Below are 12,879 nucleotides of genomic sequence, written 5' to 3'. Positions count from 1 at the left end.
CCAGCCTCCTGGAGGCACAGGTGAGGGGGCACTTCCCAACCCTAGAGGATGTTCTGTCCAGGCCCCCAGCCTCTCTCCCATGTCTCACTCCCCACGGGTTTGGACTCCTAGGCCCGCGAGGAGCACGAGGAGAATTCCAGCAGCGTCCAAGTGCCCATGCTGCCCAGGCACAGCACCAGCCGAGAGGGATGCTCTCTGTGGGCCGGGATCGCAGCGAGAGCTTACACTTGGCAGTTACACTTGGAGGTGGGTCGGCAGGGGGGCACCGTTATACCCTTGGCAGGAAGCATTTCCTTTTTTTACTTTTATTTACTTATTTTTTGAGTCGGAGTCTCACTGTCGCCCAGACTGGAGTGCAGTGGCAGCCTCGACCTGCTGGGCTCCGGCGATCCTTCCACCTCAGCCTTCCGAGTAGCCGGAATTACAGGCGCGCGCTACCACGCCTGGCTCATGTTTTGATTTATTGTAGAGATGAGGTCTCGCCAAGTTGCCTGGGTGGATCTCGACCCCGCGGGCTCAGGTCATCCACTCACCTCGGCCTCCCAAAGTGCTGGGATGACAGGCTGAGCCACCGAGCCCGGCCTATTTTTATTTTTTTGAGGCAGGATCTCACTCTTTTGCCCAGACTGGAGTGCAGTGGCACAATCCCGACTCACTGCAGCCTCGACCTCCTGGACTCAAGTGATCCTTCCATCTCAGTCTCCCGAGTGGCTGGGACTACGGGCGCATGCCACCATGCCTGACTAATTTTTTTTTTTTACTATTTGTAGAGATGAGGTTTCACGCTGTTGCCCAGGCTAGTCTCAAATTCTTGGGCTCAAGCCATCCTCCTGCCTCAGACTCCCAAAGTGCTGGAATAATCAGTGTGAGTCACTGGGACCGGCAAGGAAAGTTATCCTACAGTACTGGACAGTCCACCCAGAGAATTAAGGATCAAATCAGTTGTATGATAAGTTCTACTAAGGTGAGAGGGGGAGAATTTAAAAAATTTTCTAGCTCAATTCTGGCTCAAGAAATTTTAGAAATATAGTCCACTCTGACCTTTTATTTTTATTTTTATTATTTTTTTGAGTAAAGTCCCACTCTGTCGCCCAGGCTGGAGTGCAGTGGCACGCTCACAGCCACCGCAGCCTCGACCTGCTGGGCTCAGGAGATCCTTCTCCTTCATCCTTACAAGTAGCTGGAGTTACAGGCAGGCGACACCACGCTCAGCTGGTTTCTTTGATTTACTGTAGAGATGAGGTCTCGCTAAATTGCCCAGGCTGGTCTCAAACCCGTGGGCTCAGGCAATCCTCTTGCTTCTACCTCCCAAAGTACTGGGATTACAGGTGTGAGCCACCATGCCTGGCTGACCTTTCATTTTCAAAGGGAAAATCGCAACACTGGTTTCATAAAAACTACGTAATTCAATTCCAAGAATTAGGGCATTCTTCCAGCTTTTAACCTTCGGTTCAGCGGGGTGAGTTACAGATGCAGTCTGACTCCCAGATCTCAGTGAACAAGGCTTTGCGTGTCCTCTTCATCCCCTGGGCTCTGCCGTTCTCCTCCCGGCTTCCTTTCTGAACCCTCTCTGAACCGTTTAGTCAGGAGAAGCATCTGGAGTGACCCCTGCCGTCTTCCTCTCCACTCCCTTTTTCCGGGGCAACCGTTCCTTCTGTCATGGCTCCCCGACTCTGCCAGGCTCCTCCTGGGTCTCACTGACGTCCGGGGTAGGTGGTCTTTCCAACCCTCACCCGCGGTGCAAGCTGTGGGAGGGCGTGTGGGAGTCTGCAAAGACGCGTGTTGTCTTTAGTTCAAACATCACCCCGAGTTCTGCAGGTAAGGACTTCCTGAGTTCGCAGCTTCTGCAGTCCACAGAAAACCAGCTAGCCTTACTTTCTCCCAGTGTGTGCCCTCAGCATTTCTGGAGAGGCAGCGTGTAGAGCAGGCCTTGGTTCTGGCCGTGACTTGCTGACTTCCTCACAGAGCAAGCTATGCAAACTTTGCTTAGCTCCAAGTCCCCCTTGGCTCTCTGAACCCACCTCCTACAATCCTCTCCTGGTTCATTCTGCGCTCACCTCTGAGCTTCTTGCTCTTCTTGAAACACAGAAAACTTACTCCTGCCTCAGGGCCCTTGTATTGGCCATCCCTCTGCTGCCTTCACACTTCTCTGCTAGATGGCTTCTCCCCCATCCTCTTCCTCCTCCTCCTCACCTCAAAATACACCCCTATCAGCCGGGTTCGGTGGCTCAGCCTGTCATCCCGTGCCTTTGGGAGGCTGAGGTGAGTGGATGGCCTGAGCCCGCGGGTTCAAGACCCGCCTGGGCAGCGAGACCTCATCTCTACAATAAATCAAAAAATGAGCCGGGCGTGGTAGTGCGCGCCTGTAATTCCGGCTCCTCGGAAGGCTGAGGCGGAAGGATCGCCGGAGCCCAGCGGGTCGAGGCTGCGGTGGCCGGGAGCGTCCACTGCGCTCCAGTCTGGGCAACAGAGTGAGACTCCGACTAAAAAAAAAAAAAAAAATACACCCCTATAACCTGAGCACCTGAAATGGAGCCTGGCACGTGGTCGACACTCCATAAGTGTTTCTGGATGAACCGGTGACCCTCATTTTACAAAGGGGAGGGCTCAGGCTGGGCCCGAATGCTTCCCACTGAGTCACACAGCGTCTAGGGGCTGAGCTGGGACTTGAACCTAGGTCTGCCACTCTGGGGTTCCCACTTTGCCACTCTGTGTGTGTATCACAGGTCTCTGCATGGCACCACGCTGCCCCTCAGACAGCAGGCCTCTTCCGAAAGAGGCACTGACTGAATCGGGCCGACCGCGGCTCACCCCTACATTTCATCTGAATGAAGTCCAGCTGGTGGATGGCCTGCAGCAGCGGCTCGCTGTCCAAGGTCAGGTCAAACTCTGCAGACACTTTCGGCTCCAGCGCACCCTTGACCCACTGCTCCTGAGACACCTGGACACGCTTGATCAGAGCATCTGAGATCTTTAAAGGGAGCAAAGAGTTTAAGGCTTCGCTTTACAAAGGAAAGAGTGTGCACCGGGGGTGCGGACAGGGTAGGGACTCTGTCTCTATGGGGTCCAGGGACAAGAAGGTGAGTACTCTCCTCCATGGCAGAAGTTAAATGACCCTGCCCGCACAACACTGGCTTTATAAAAAGGCAGAGCGTTGTTATCAATCACATGTTAAGTGCAATCGTGGGAAACTGAAAAGAAACACTTGCTATTTAAAGGAATCGGGCCAAGCCCTATGGTGAAATAATACATGATGCTTTAAAAAATGTACAAAAGCATCCTTCACTATTTCTGTTTTGCTGGCTACAGTACAACACACTGGCAGTTTGTCCTGGTGTCTGTAGAAGTCATATCCCACACCTAGGGTGTTGAAGCCTGCTTTTCCTGGTGTGTTTCCTCTGAGTGGTTCAGTAGCTTCTACTCCAAGCCCTGACTGCATCTCATGCACAGCCCTGATCTCCTGTGCTAGAAAGTACTGCTTGTCAGATTATGTGCACATGTCCCTGCACAGCCATGATCTCGTGTTACCCTGCTTGGGGAATAATCAAAGAGACTCATCACTGTCTCCACAGACAGAGCCTGAATCACCACTATGTTCCCGAGAGACACTCATGCGCCTGAGTCAGCCCGAGTGCTGACGAGATGGCACTGAGGGGCGGCACTGTTTCTGTGAGCAGCGGCCACCGGCCGGGCCTGCAGGACTCTGCTCACAGAAGTCGCGGAGGTCATGGGCTTTGCCTCTCCCAGTTCACTCTGTCTAGATCATTTGGCAAAGACTGGCCTTCCCCATTTGTGGGGAAAACGTTGCAGCATGGTGCTTTGACCCCAGAGATTATGCCATTTCATCTCTTCACGCAAATGATGCAAAATTAGGGTCACGGCTTGTGAGAGCCAAAGCCAAGGTGGGAGCCTCGGTCTTCTGGGATCACCGAGCAAAGGAGAGTCCTGCTTAACTCCAAGCCAGAGAAGGATCTCGCCCAAAACTTAGACTCAACTGGAGGGTGGCAGAGGAGTTGGAGAAATGGCACCCGGCATCCTCCAGGGGGCTCACCTGTAGGAATCCAGAAGGGTCGTTCTCCTTGATCACCTCCAGGCAGTACTCCATCAGCCCAGTGGACTGGCGCAGCTTCAGCGTACAGTGATTGATCTGGTCCCAAACCATCTGCGGCGGAAAGAGTCCTGTAAGTAACCGTCTCGCGAGAGCAGCCGCTGGCAGGCCACGGAGAGCCGAAGAACGAGAGCAGACCGCCCGGGAAGAGATGGCGCTGGTCTCGACTGCCTCACACCCTCTCCTCTGTTAGCTCTGTTCCCGAGCCCCACGTGTCCGCTTTGCTGAGGACTGAGAGGACTCACTCACCATACGGCCAATATTCCTTTCTTTTCTCCTTTCTCTCTCTCTCTCTATCCCCTCCCTCCCTCCCTCCTCCCTTCTCTCTCTCTCTCTCTTTACTGACAGAGTCTTGCTACCATAGCTCTCTGCAGCCTCCAACTCCGGGCTTGAGTGATCGTCCTGTCTCAGTCTCCCCAGTTGCTGGGACGACAGGCATTAGCCGCTGTGTCCGGCTCAACACAGCAAGCTTTTTAAACTGACAGTAATGCAGAGAAAGGGCCTAATCTGAAACGCTCCACAAGGCCAGTGGCCAACTTCTGTTTCTTTTTTTCCACGTTGGAGTCTCACTCTGTGGCCCAGACTGGAGTGCAGTGGCATACTCCCGGCCACCGCAGCCTCGGCCTGCCGGGCTCCGGCGATCCTTCCGCCTCAGCCTTCCAAGTAGCTGGAATTACAGGCATGCACTACCACGCCCAGCTGATTTTTGGATTTATGGTAGAGATGAGGTCTCGCCAAGTTGCCCAGGCGGGTCTCGAACCCGCGGACTCAGGCCATCCACTCACCTCAGCCTCCCAAAGATGTGGGATGACAGGCTGAGCCACCGAGCCCGGCCACGATCAACTTGTTGACTGGCTTTCCACCAGAGGTGGTCACGCGTAACTCGACAGACTTAGCCCCTTCACTTACAAACCATGGGCTGCCTCCAGCACCCATTCCTTCTTTCCTTCAAAGTGGTATTTTCTGATGCAGTTAGGAAATGCTTCTTGCAGAGACGGATCTCCGCAGACCACGGCAGCCCTTCATCAGTTCCGAGAGCTCATGGCACCTGCCTGAGCCAGGAACCCCATGTCGCGGGAAGGGAGGGCCTCGCCTTCCTCAGAGGAAACTGGCTGCCTGTATCATGGCCGAGTGCATTCGACATCAGAGAGAACCTGAGGAAGGGGACCAAGCTGGGGGCCTGACCAGAGCCAGAACCAGTCACTGTCATTGGTCACTTCTGCTCTGCACAGTGAGAACAAGAGTCCCTCAGACAGAAACAGCAACTTAGAGAAGGAAGCAGAGGGTGGGATTCTGACTGGAGACCAGCGAGATACAGGGCGTATTGACTGGCCTCTGTCAAGTCACATGAGCACAACCGAAACAACTGGTCCACCCCTTCCTTGCCTCCTTGTTCCATTCATTCTCCTAACCCATGTTTACCCGGCGTCTACTGCATGCCTACTGTGTGGTTCACCCCACACCGGGAATGGAGGGGAGAACAGAGACTAGATGTATCGGTCACCCAGGCACCTACCTTCAGCTTGTGCTCCCTCTCTTTGGTCACCTTGGTGAGCAGCTTGGCTTTCTGCCGAGTCAAAGCATCCACAAGGGCGTCGCACTGGGCAACCAAGCATGCCTCGTAGTCCAGTCCATTTTCCTGGGGGAAGCAGAGGGCCTTAGGGAGGAGATGCTGAGATCTGGTGAGCACTATGGACAAAGAACCGCCTCAGGGAAGCTTGCCCCAGGGTTACTCACAACGTTGTGAAATTGGAAACAATATAAACAAGAATTGAGGAAGGGTGCTAAGAGTCTCAGCACGCCTATAGGGCGGAATATTCTGTCGTCATTCAAACCTTGTTCAGAGAGCATGTTTCATGCCATGGGAAATGTGCATGAGAGAAGCATTGAGAAGGAAAAAGGCAGGATACAGGCTGTGTATATATGTACTGTGTGTGTGCACGCGCAGGTATGTGTCTATGTCTAAAGCACAGGAATGACCTATGTCAAAGAGGTGAGAGTGGTCACCTCAGATGGTGAGATACTAGTGACCTTTTTCTTAGTTTTGCTATTTTCTCTATTTTCCAAAATTTCTGTAATATACTCCTGCGCTTTTTATCATCAGAAAAAAATTAAGACAAAAAAAATAACACTCTTGATGCAGGGTCTATCTTTCTCAGTCTTAAGAAAGAATCCTTCTGAGTCTCAAAGATCAGTGTGGATTCTGACCTCATGAATTGTATCTCCTAAAAACCATATATTGAAATCCTACCCCATCCCCAGTACCTCTGAACGTGACCATATTTGGAGATAGGGCCTTTAAAGAAATGATTAAGTTAAGGCAGACACAGAGAGAAGACAACCATCTACAAGAGAGGCCTCGGAGGAAACCAACTCTGCCAATGTCTTGATCTTCAACTTCCGGGCTTCAGAACTATGAAATCCAGAACTATGAAAAAATAAACTTCTGTTGATGAAGTCATCTATCTCTGGTATTTTGTTATGCAGTCCTTGCAAACGAATACATCCTGTGTCTGTGAACTACTGTAAACATCAGAAACATCATGACCCAGAATGTCCCGTGGCTATCTGGTGAATAGTACATTTATATTGCATTGATTCCATGGGCACTTTGGGCACAGATGCACCGCACAGGGATTGCATAAGACTGCATGGCCACACGGAGTGCGGCATCAGCCCTTTCCTGCTCTAACTGGCTCGTGTAAGATTTCTTTCTTTCCCATACCAGGTGTCACATGCGTGCCAACAGATTGAGTGGGGGGTACCTTCAGCATCCACACTGATACAGTGGGACACATGAACCTTCTAATGCTCATCGCTGACCAGCGCTCAGCACAAGACCTTTTCTTTCCTCTTGATGCTATGCACAAGTCGCAAACTGTCTGCGCTGCGCCCCCAGCGCCAGAGCTCTGCTCACCTGGATCTGCTGCAGTATGTTCTTGAGCTGAACCAGAAACTCCTTTGCTTCTTTTGCCTTATCTGAAACTCCATTTAAGGCCTGAGATAGCTGTGCCTGAAAAAGATATTACGTGTTGGAAAGAGAAGTGAGGCGTGAGAGGCACCCAGTTTCTACGTCATCACAGCAGTGTCTAGTTCGTAAGAGGGGAAAGAACCGATCCCACGCACAGGCTACTCGAAGAGGCCACTGCTGGCCCACGGTCCTTCTAACGTTTGCTCGTTTTGCCAGCGGTGGCCCATGAGTGTTGATTGGCCCACACCCTTCCGTCTGAAAGCGGCAGAAGGCAAGGAGCGCTCAGCTATCTGGGTGAAGCCAACAGGGAGCCCAGGCAAGGAATTTCACGCAGCGCTTGGCCCAGCCCAGGCCCCTCTCTCACCCCGCTCACCAGCAGACGCTCATGTATGGGTATCCCAAAGCCCAGGCCGAGCTCCGTCCACCCCACCCCTGCACAGTCACCTTCTGGCCTGGGATGCTCACCCTGGGGGGACGGACAGGAGGAGTCTGTGGGCTTGGGAGGTCACACGGGAACACGGTCCCAGCCACGTTATTTTGGCACACAGGCCAAATGAACCTTTTTTTAAATAAAATAAATGACCGAGCCTCAGGTACTCCTTTGTAGCAACATAAATGGACCAAGACACATGGCCTTTTCTTTGGTGTGTATGCGCACAGAAAAGAAGCTCTGATGTCTCTTCCTCTTTCCATCAGGGCCATTAATTTCCCTGGGGGCTCTACCCTCATGACCTCATCTAAATCGAATTACCTCCAAAAGGCCCCACCTCCTAATATCAGCACACTGAGATGAAGGCTTTAACATATGATTTTTTAAAAAATTGAGTCAGGGTCTCACTCTGTCACCCAGGTTGGAGCGCAGTGGCACAATCACAGCTCACTGCAGCCTCGATCTCCTGGGCTCAGGTGATCCTTTCGCCTCAGCCTCCTGAGTAGCTGGGACCATGAGCGTGTGCCACCACACCAGCGGAATTTTTGTGATTTTTTTTTTTTTTTTTTTTGTGGAGATGAGATCTTACTATGTTGCCCAGACTGGTCTCAAACTCCTAGCCTCAAGTAATCCTCCCGCCTAGGTCTCCAAAAGTGCTGGGATTACAGGTGTGAGCCACTGTGCTTAGTCACAAATTTTGAGGGCACACAGACATTCAGTCCACAGTGCCTCCCACTTATCGAGACAGTTCTCAATGGAGAGACCTGGCCTCTCGTTTCTGCATTTTGAGCCAGTGCTGCTCAAAGTAGGAGCTCAAAAAAATGCTCTCCCAGTTGAATAAAAAGCAAAATGATTGCTTGACAAGAGGCACATGCAAAGAGTGGGACAGATCCTGGCAGATCATCACCACTGCTAGCACCTTCCTGAAGGGGCCTAGCATGCTTGTTTCTGCCTGGGAGGCTGAGTGAGTGAAGGTCACATACCCTCTGCCCAGCACCAGGGGCCAGCATGGCTCTGCCCCAGCCAGTGCCAGCCTCCTAGCAGCCCAGTCCTCCCCACGGCCTGCAGCTGACCTGCTTCCTGCTTGGCAAGAAGACCAAGGAGCCCAAGAACAGAGTGATTTTGAAGGCTACCTGTGAACTCAGGCCAATGACCCGCTCAGAGGGGAATAATCTCACAGCTCAGTGGACACTGTTTCTAGGCCCACCATACTTGCCTCCTGATTGTTCCCTCTGCTGCTGCTCTACGCCTACCTGGAGAGGTCGCCTGGAGTGACTCAAGTGAAAGTTGCCCTGGGCCAACATTGTTCTCAGCCCCATAAGGGCCCCTGTGTCCCAGTCTGCTGGCCGCAGAAGAACCCAAATGGGCAGATGGGCCGTGTGAGTGTCGGCTACCATGGAGGGATTCCCCACAGCACACACTTGTCCTTTTCTTCAGCCCAGGTCCTCTTTGCATACACGACCTCAAACCGGCTCTCCTTGCCCCAGGGAACAGCATTGTGAAAACTCAACCTAATTATTCTAGAGGAAAAAGAGTGAAGGAACAACTTTTTTGTTTGTTTGTTTTAATAGACGGGGTCTTACCCTGCCACCCAGGCTGGAGTGCAGTGGTGTGATCACAGCTCACTACAGTCTTGAACTCCTGGGCTCAAGTGATCGATCCTTCTACCTTAGCCTCCAGAGTAGCTGGGATTACAGGTGTGTGCTACCAAGTCCAGCGAAAGGAATAACAGACTTCTTTATTGGCAATATGAAGGATTTTCAGCACATTGCATTTGGCTTCAGCTTTTTGAGATACATGCTTCTTTTTTCTTTTCCTTTCCACTGGGATTTTTTGGAATGTTAGCCAAAGACATTGAAAATTGTCCCTTTCTGGTCAAGACCTTGCTATCTGAGGAATGAAATGGATCAGTTTGTCCCTGTGGACATCAAACGCTTAGTAATAAAGGAAAAGCCGGGCTCGGTGGCTCAGCCTGTAATCCCACGCCTTTGGGAGGCTGAGGTGAGTAGATTGCCTGAGCCCATGGGTTCGAGACCCGCCTGACCTCATCTCTACAATAAATCAAAAAAAAATTAGCTGGGCGTGGTAGCGTGTGCCTGTAGTTCCAGCTACCTGGAAGGCTGAGGCGGAAGGATCGTTGGAGCCCAGCAGGTCAAGGCTGCGGTGGCCGGGAGCGGCCACTGCACTCCAGTCTGGGCGATGGAGTGAGACTCCAACTCAAAAAAAAAAAAAAAAAAAAATAGAAAGAAAGAAAGAAATAAAGGAAATATCCAAGCAGAAGGTAAAAATGTGTTTATGTTTGAAAGGATATTAAGTTTAAAAGCTGCAGTTTATATCTTCCTGTTCCTTTGGGGTTAGAATTACGTTCCTATAGAGTCTCTGAGTTTAGATAGTTTAAAAACAACTCTTTCCTCCCTGGGTCATACCAGTGGCCTGACGGGCCCAGCAGGACCTCTTCCTCAGCAGCCCTCAGGGCAGCTCCTGGACATGGCGGAAGCTTGTGCTCTATTCCTTCATAGCTGTGTGCTCATGTTCCGGGTGGTGTCACAGTGCAGGATGGTGCATTCACGGTGAGGACTCAGCTTGTACAGCTCAAATCCCGGCCCTGTCACTTGTGGGCTCAGATCCTGGCTCTGTCACTTGCTGGCTGTGTGTCTTAGGAAGAAACTTCACTTCTTTGTTCTATAGTCACCACTACCTCCCAAGGTGGGAAGGATCATCATCATCATCAACCCTATCTTATGGTTCTCACTATGGGCCGAGTAAGAGGACTCAGGGATTCCCTAACTCTTCTTTCACGGTCCAATCTGGGCCTATCCTCCATGAATGTATCTAAACCACCCACTGGGACCCACCTGTACTTTCAGTTGATACAGCCTCTTAGATAACCCGTTTGCCTTGGCCTCTGTGGAGAAGCCCCCAAGTTGACTCCTTTTAAACCTGAATCCCGTCTCCTAGCAGGAGAACTACCCAACAGGAGCACAAACTGTGAGGGACCAAAGACCCTAGAAATGACACGGTCCCCCTTCTCATTTTGCACATGAGGAAGCTGCAAGTCTAGAAAAACGTGTAAACTGTAAGGACTCTGCTGCCATGAAGTGCCATGATGTGCAAAGACCTCACGGCATGCCTGATGCACAGTGGACACTCGTCGATGTTTGCAGCTGCTTTTCCTCCTTTTCACCTAAAGGCTTCCTGTGGACTTGTCCAAGATCATACTGCTAATCAAAGACCGTTCTTACTGGAATGTAAAAGGGCTAGAAACTGGGGCAAACTCCTGCCCCTTGGTGTAAGGGGCATGGGGGAATAAGACCCGTGTTAATGCAATGTCTGGCTACTTGAATGCAGTTAATACCACCTGCTGATGTTGAGGGGAACACTGATCCCCTGCAAAGCCTTTCCCCTTGGCACTATGACTGAGCGCCAGTGCTCAGCGAGGACTGGCAAGGCTCTTTAGAACTGGCCGCCCCAGGAGACCAGATTGTAGGGCGTGGGTCTTGGGGCCAGCGTTGTTGCCCAGGCATGTCGGTGAAGGAACGCCCCCTGATCTGATGAAGAGCACTGCGTTTTCCCACCCAACAACGTCCTCTGCCTCCTGCGGGGCCGAGGTCCAGCCCCGCACTCAGTACCCAGGCTCGCCACCACCGCTGCCCTCTCCAGTCTTCCCTTCTGCCTGTCTGTGCAGTTTCTAACCTGCAGTCGAACTGGCTTGGTCAGGACACCCTTCCTTCCACCTCCCTGCCTCAACCCTAACCCTAGTCCTCCAGCCTTCCTGCTTTGCCCGTTGCTGCTTATCAACCTCCCACCCACGCACGAAGACCCTTCCCCAAGGTCTCCTCCCCCTGGAGCTTTTATCCCCTTCCCACACGGAGTATGTCCTTCAAATTCTCAGAAGGGCCTGGCTGCCAGGAGGTCTCTCGCTCTCTGGGGAGTGCCACAGAGTGGGCAGGACAGGGCCCCACACATGGAACACCTCCATGGGTCTTTATGTCGACGAATTGCTTTTGCTCTAGGCTTTTGTGTGACTACTCCCTGAGCTACTCAAGTCTCCATCCTCTTTCACACTGGGCGCAATCAAAACGGCCATGTGGTCACTCCATACCCACCGTTTCTAGGGCACAGAGCCCCATATGTCCTGGGCACTGGCAGTCCGGCCTCACTCGGGACTGACACGTGTTTCCTGACTTTTCTGGCTGTTAACTGTTTCTAGGTTAACGGCTGCCACCGATCTGGCCCAAATCTAGTCACCACAGACAAAACTTCCGCTGGCCCCGACTCCCCATCTCTGCTGCAGACCACAGAGTTTGTCCACCCTGCCCACCCTGCTCACTCCCTTTCCTGAGCAACCTGCCATGGCCAAAGCCCCGGTGGTGCAGAGCAGCTTCGCTTTCTAGTTTTCTAACAGCCAGCCCGGGCGTCAAGAGCCCGGAGACAAAAATAAATATAGCCGCGTGAGTGGTCAGCCTCAACAGAGGCTCAGAGACACGGTGGTGAGCCCTGATCGTCCTTGCACAGAGCCTGTGCCGCCACAGGCCTGGAGACTGGAAAGCAAGGTGGTGCCCCACAGGGTCCTTGGAGACGACTCAGAGGGACAAGAGGGGGGAGGTGAAGGCCCTGGGGGCAGGGAGAGACAGGTCCAAAGGGGTCCTGGGAAGGGAACCTGGGAAGACCCCAGCCCATGAAGGCGTTGCTGCCAGACCTCCTGGATTCCACAACCCCACTGGCTCCCCACCTCCCAGTCAGTCCTCAGGATCCAGGGGGTGTAGACTATGCTCCACGCCATGAACGATGGATGCTAAGGGGCACAGTGGAGGGCGGGCCCTGGCAGAAGTCCACTTCGAGAGGAATCCGCTCAGCCATGGCCGTGAGGGGAGCAGTGCTGGGTGGCAGGCCCCTACGTGTTAGGCTGGGGGTCACAGGCTGAGCGGCACCCCCAGAAGCAGAAGGGGTCTTTGGCAGAAGAGCCAGGAATGAGGGGCTCATCTAGACAGCCTCCCTCTGCCTGTGGTCCCGAGTTGAGGGGTCCCTGAGGCAAAGCAGCTCAGATGACCAGTTCCAGCCACTGGCTCCCTGCATTTGGGCCAGAGTCAGAAAGGAGGAGGAGTGAGGGTTTTTTTTTTTTTTTTTAATTTTAAAGATGTGGGGTACAATTCAGGATTAGGTATGTAAGTGGTCTTCGTACAGGTGAAGTCTGGGCCTCCCTTTGGTCCCCACTTCGCCTGGTTTGAGATCAGGTGCCCTTCCTGATGTTAGGGAAGTGAAGTTCTTTTTTTTTTTTGAGTTGGAGTCTCACTCTGTCATCCTGAATGGAGTGCAGTGGCCGCTCCCGGCCACCGCAGCCTCGACCTGCTGGCCTCCAGCGATCCTTCC

The 12,879-nt window shown here is 52.6% G+C and overlaps 1 protein-coding gene across 1 annotated transcript in view; it reads right to left on the bottom strand.

Moving 5' to 3' along the window:
- Nucleotides 1–12,879, bottom strand: part of TRIM67 (tripartite motif containing 67) — a gene marked incomplete at its 5' end in the record, with an annotated part of 43,399 nt that overhangs the window by 9,788 nt on the left and 20,732 nt on the right. Inside the window, 4 exons of the mRNA XM_008052938.2 lie at nt 2,812–2,971; nt 4,052–4,162; nt 5,625–5,747; nt 7,026–7,121. Of these exons, the coding sequence (XP_008051129.1) occupies nt 2,812–2,971; nt 4,052–4,162; nt 5,625–5,747; nt 7,026–7,121 (490 nt within the window). The remainder of the gene's footprint in view (nt 1–2,811; nt 2,972–4,051; nt 4,163–5,624; nt 5,748–7,025; nt 7,122–12,879) is intronic.

The sequence above is a fragment of the Carlito syrichta genome, unplaced genomic scaffold (genome assembly GCF_000164805.1).
Source record: "Carlito syrichta isolate Samal-C Ts95f unplaced genomic scaffold, Tarsius_syrichta-2.0.1 Scaffold287693, whole genome shotgun sequence".
NCBI lineage: Eukaryota > Metazoa > Chordata > Mammalia > Primates > Tarsiidae > Carlito > Carlito syrichta.
This window is presented reverse-complemented; position numbering and strand designations above follow the sequence as displayed.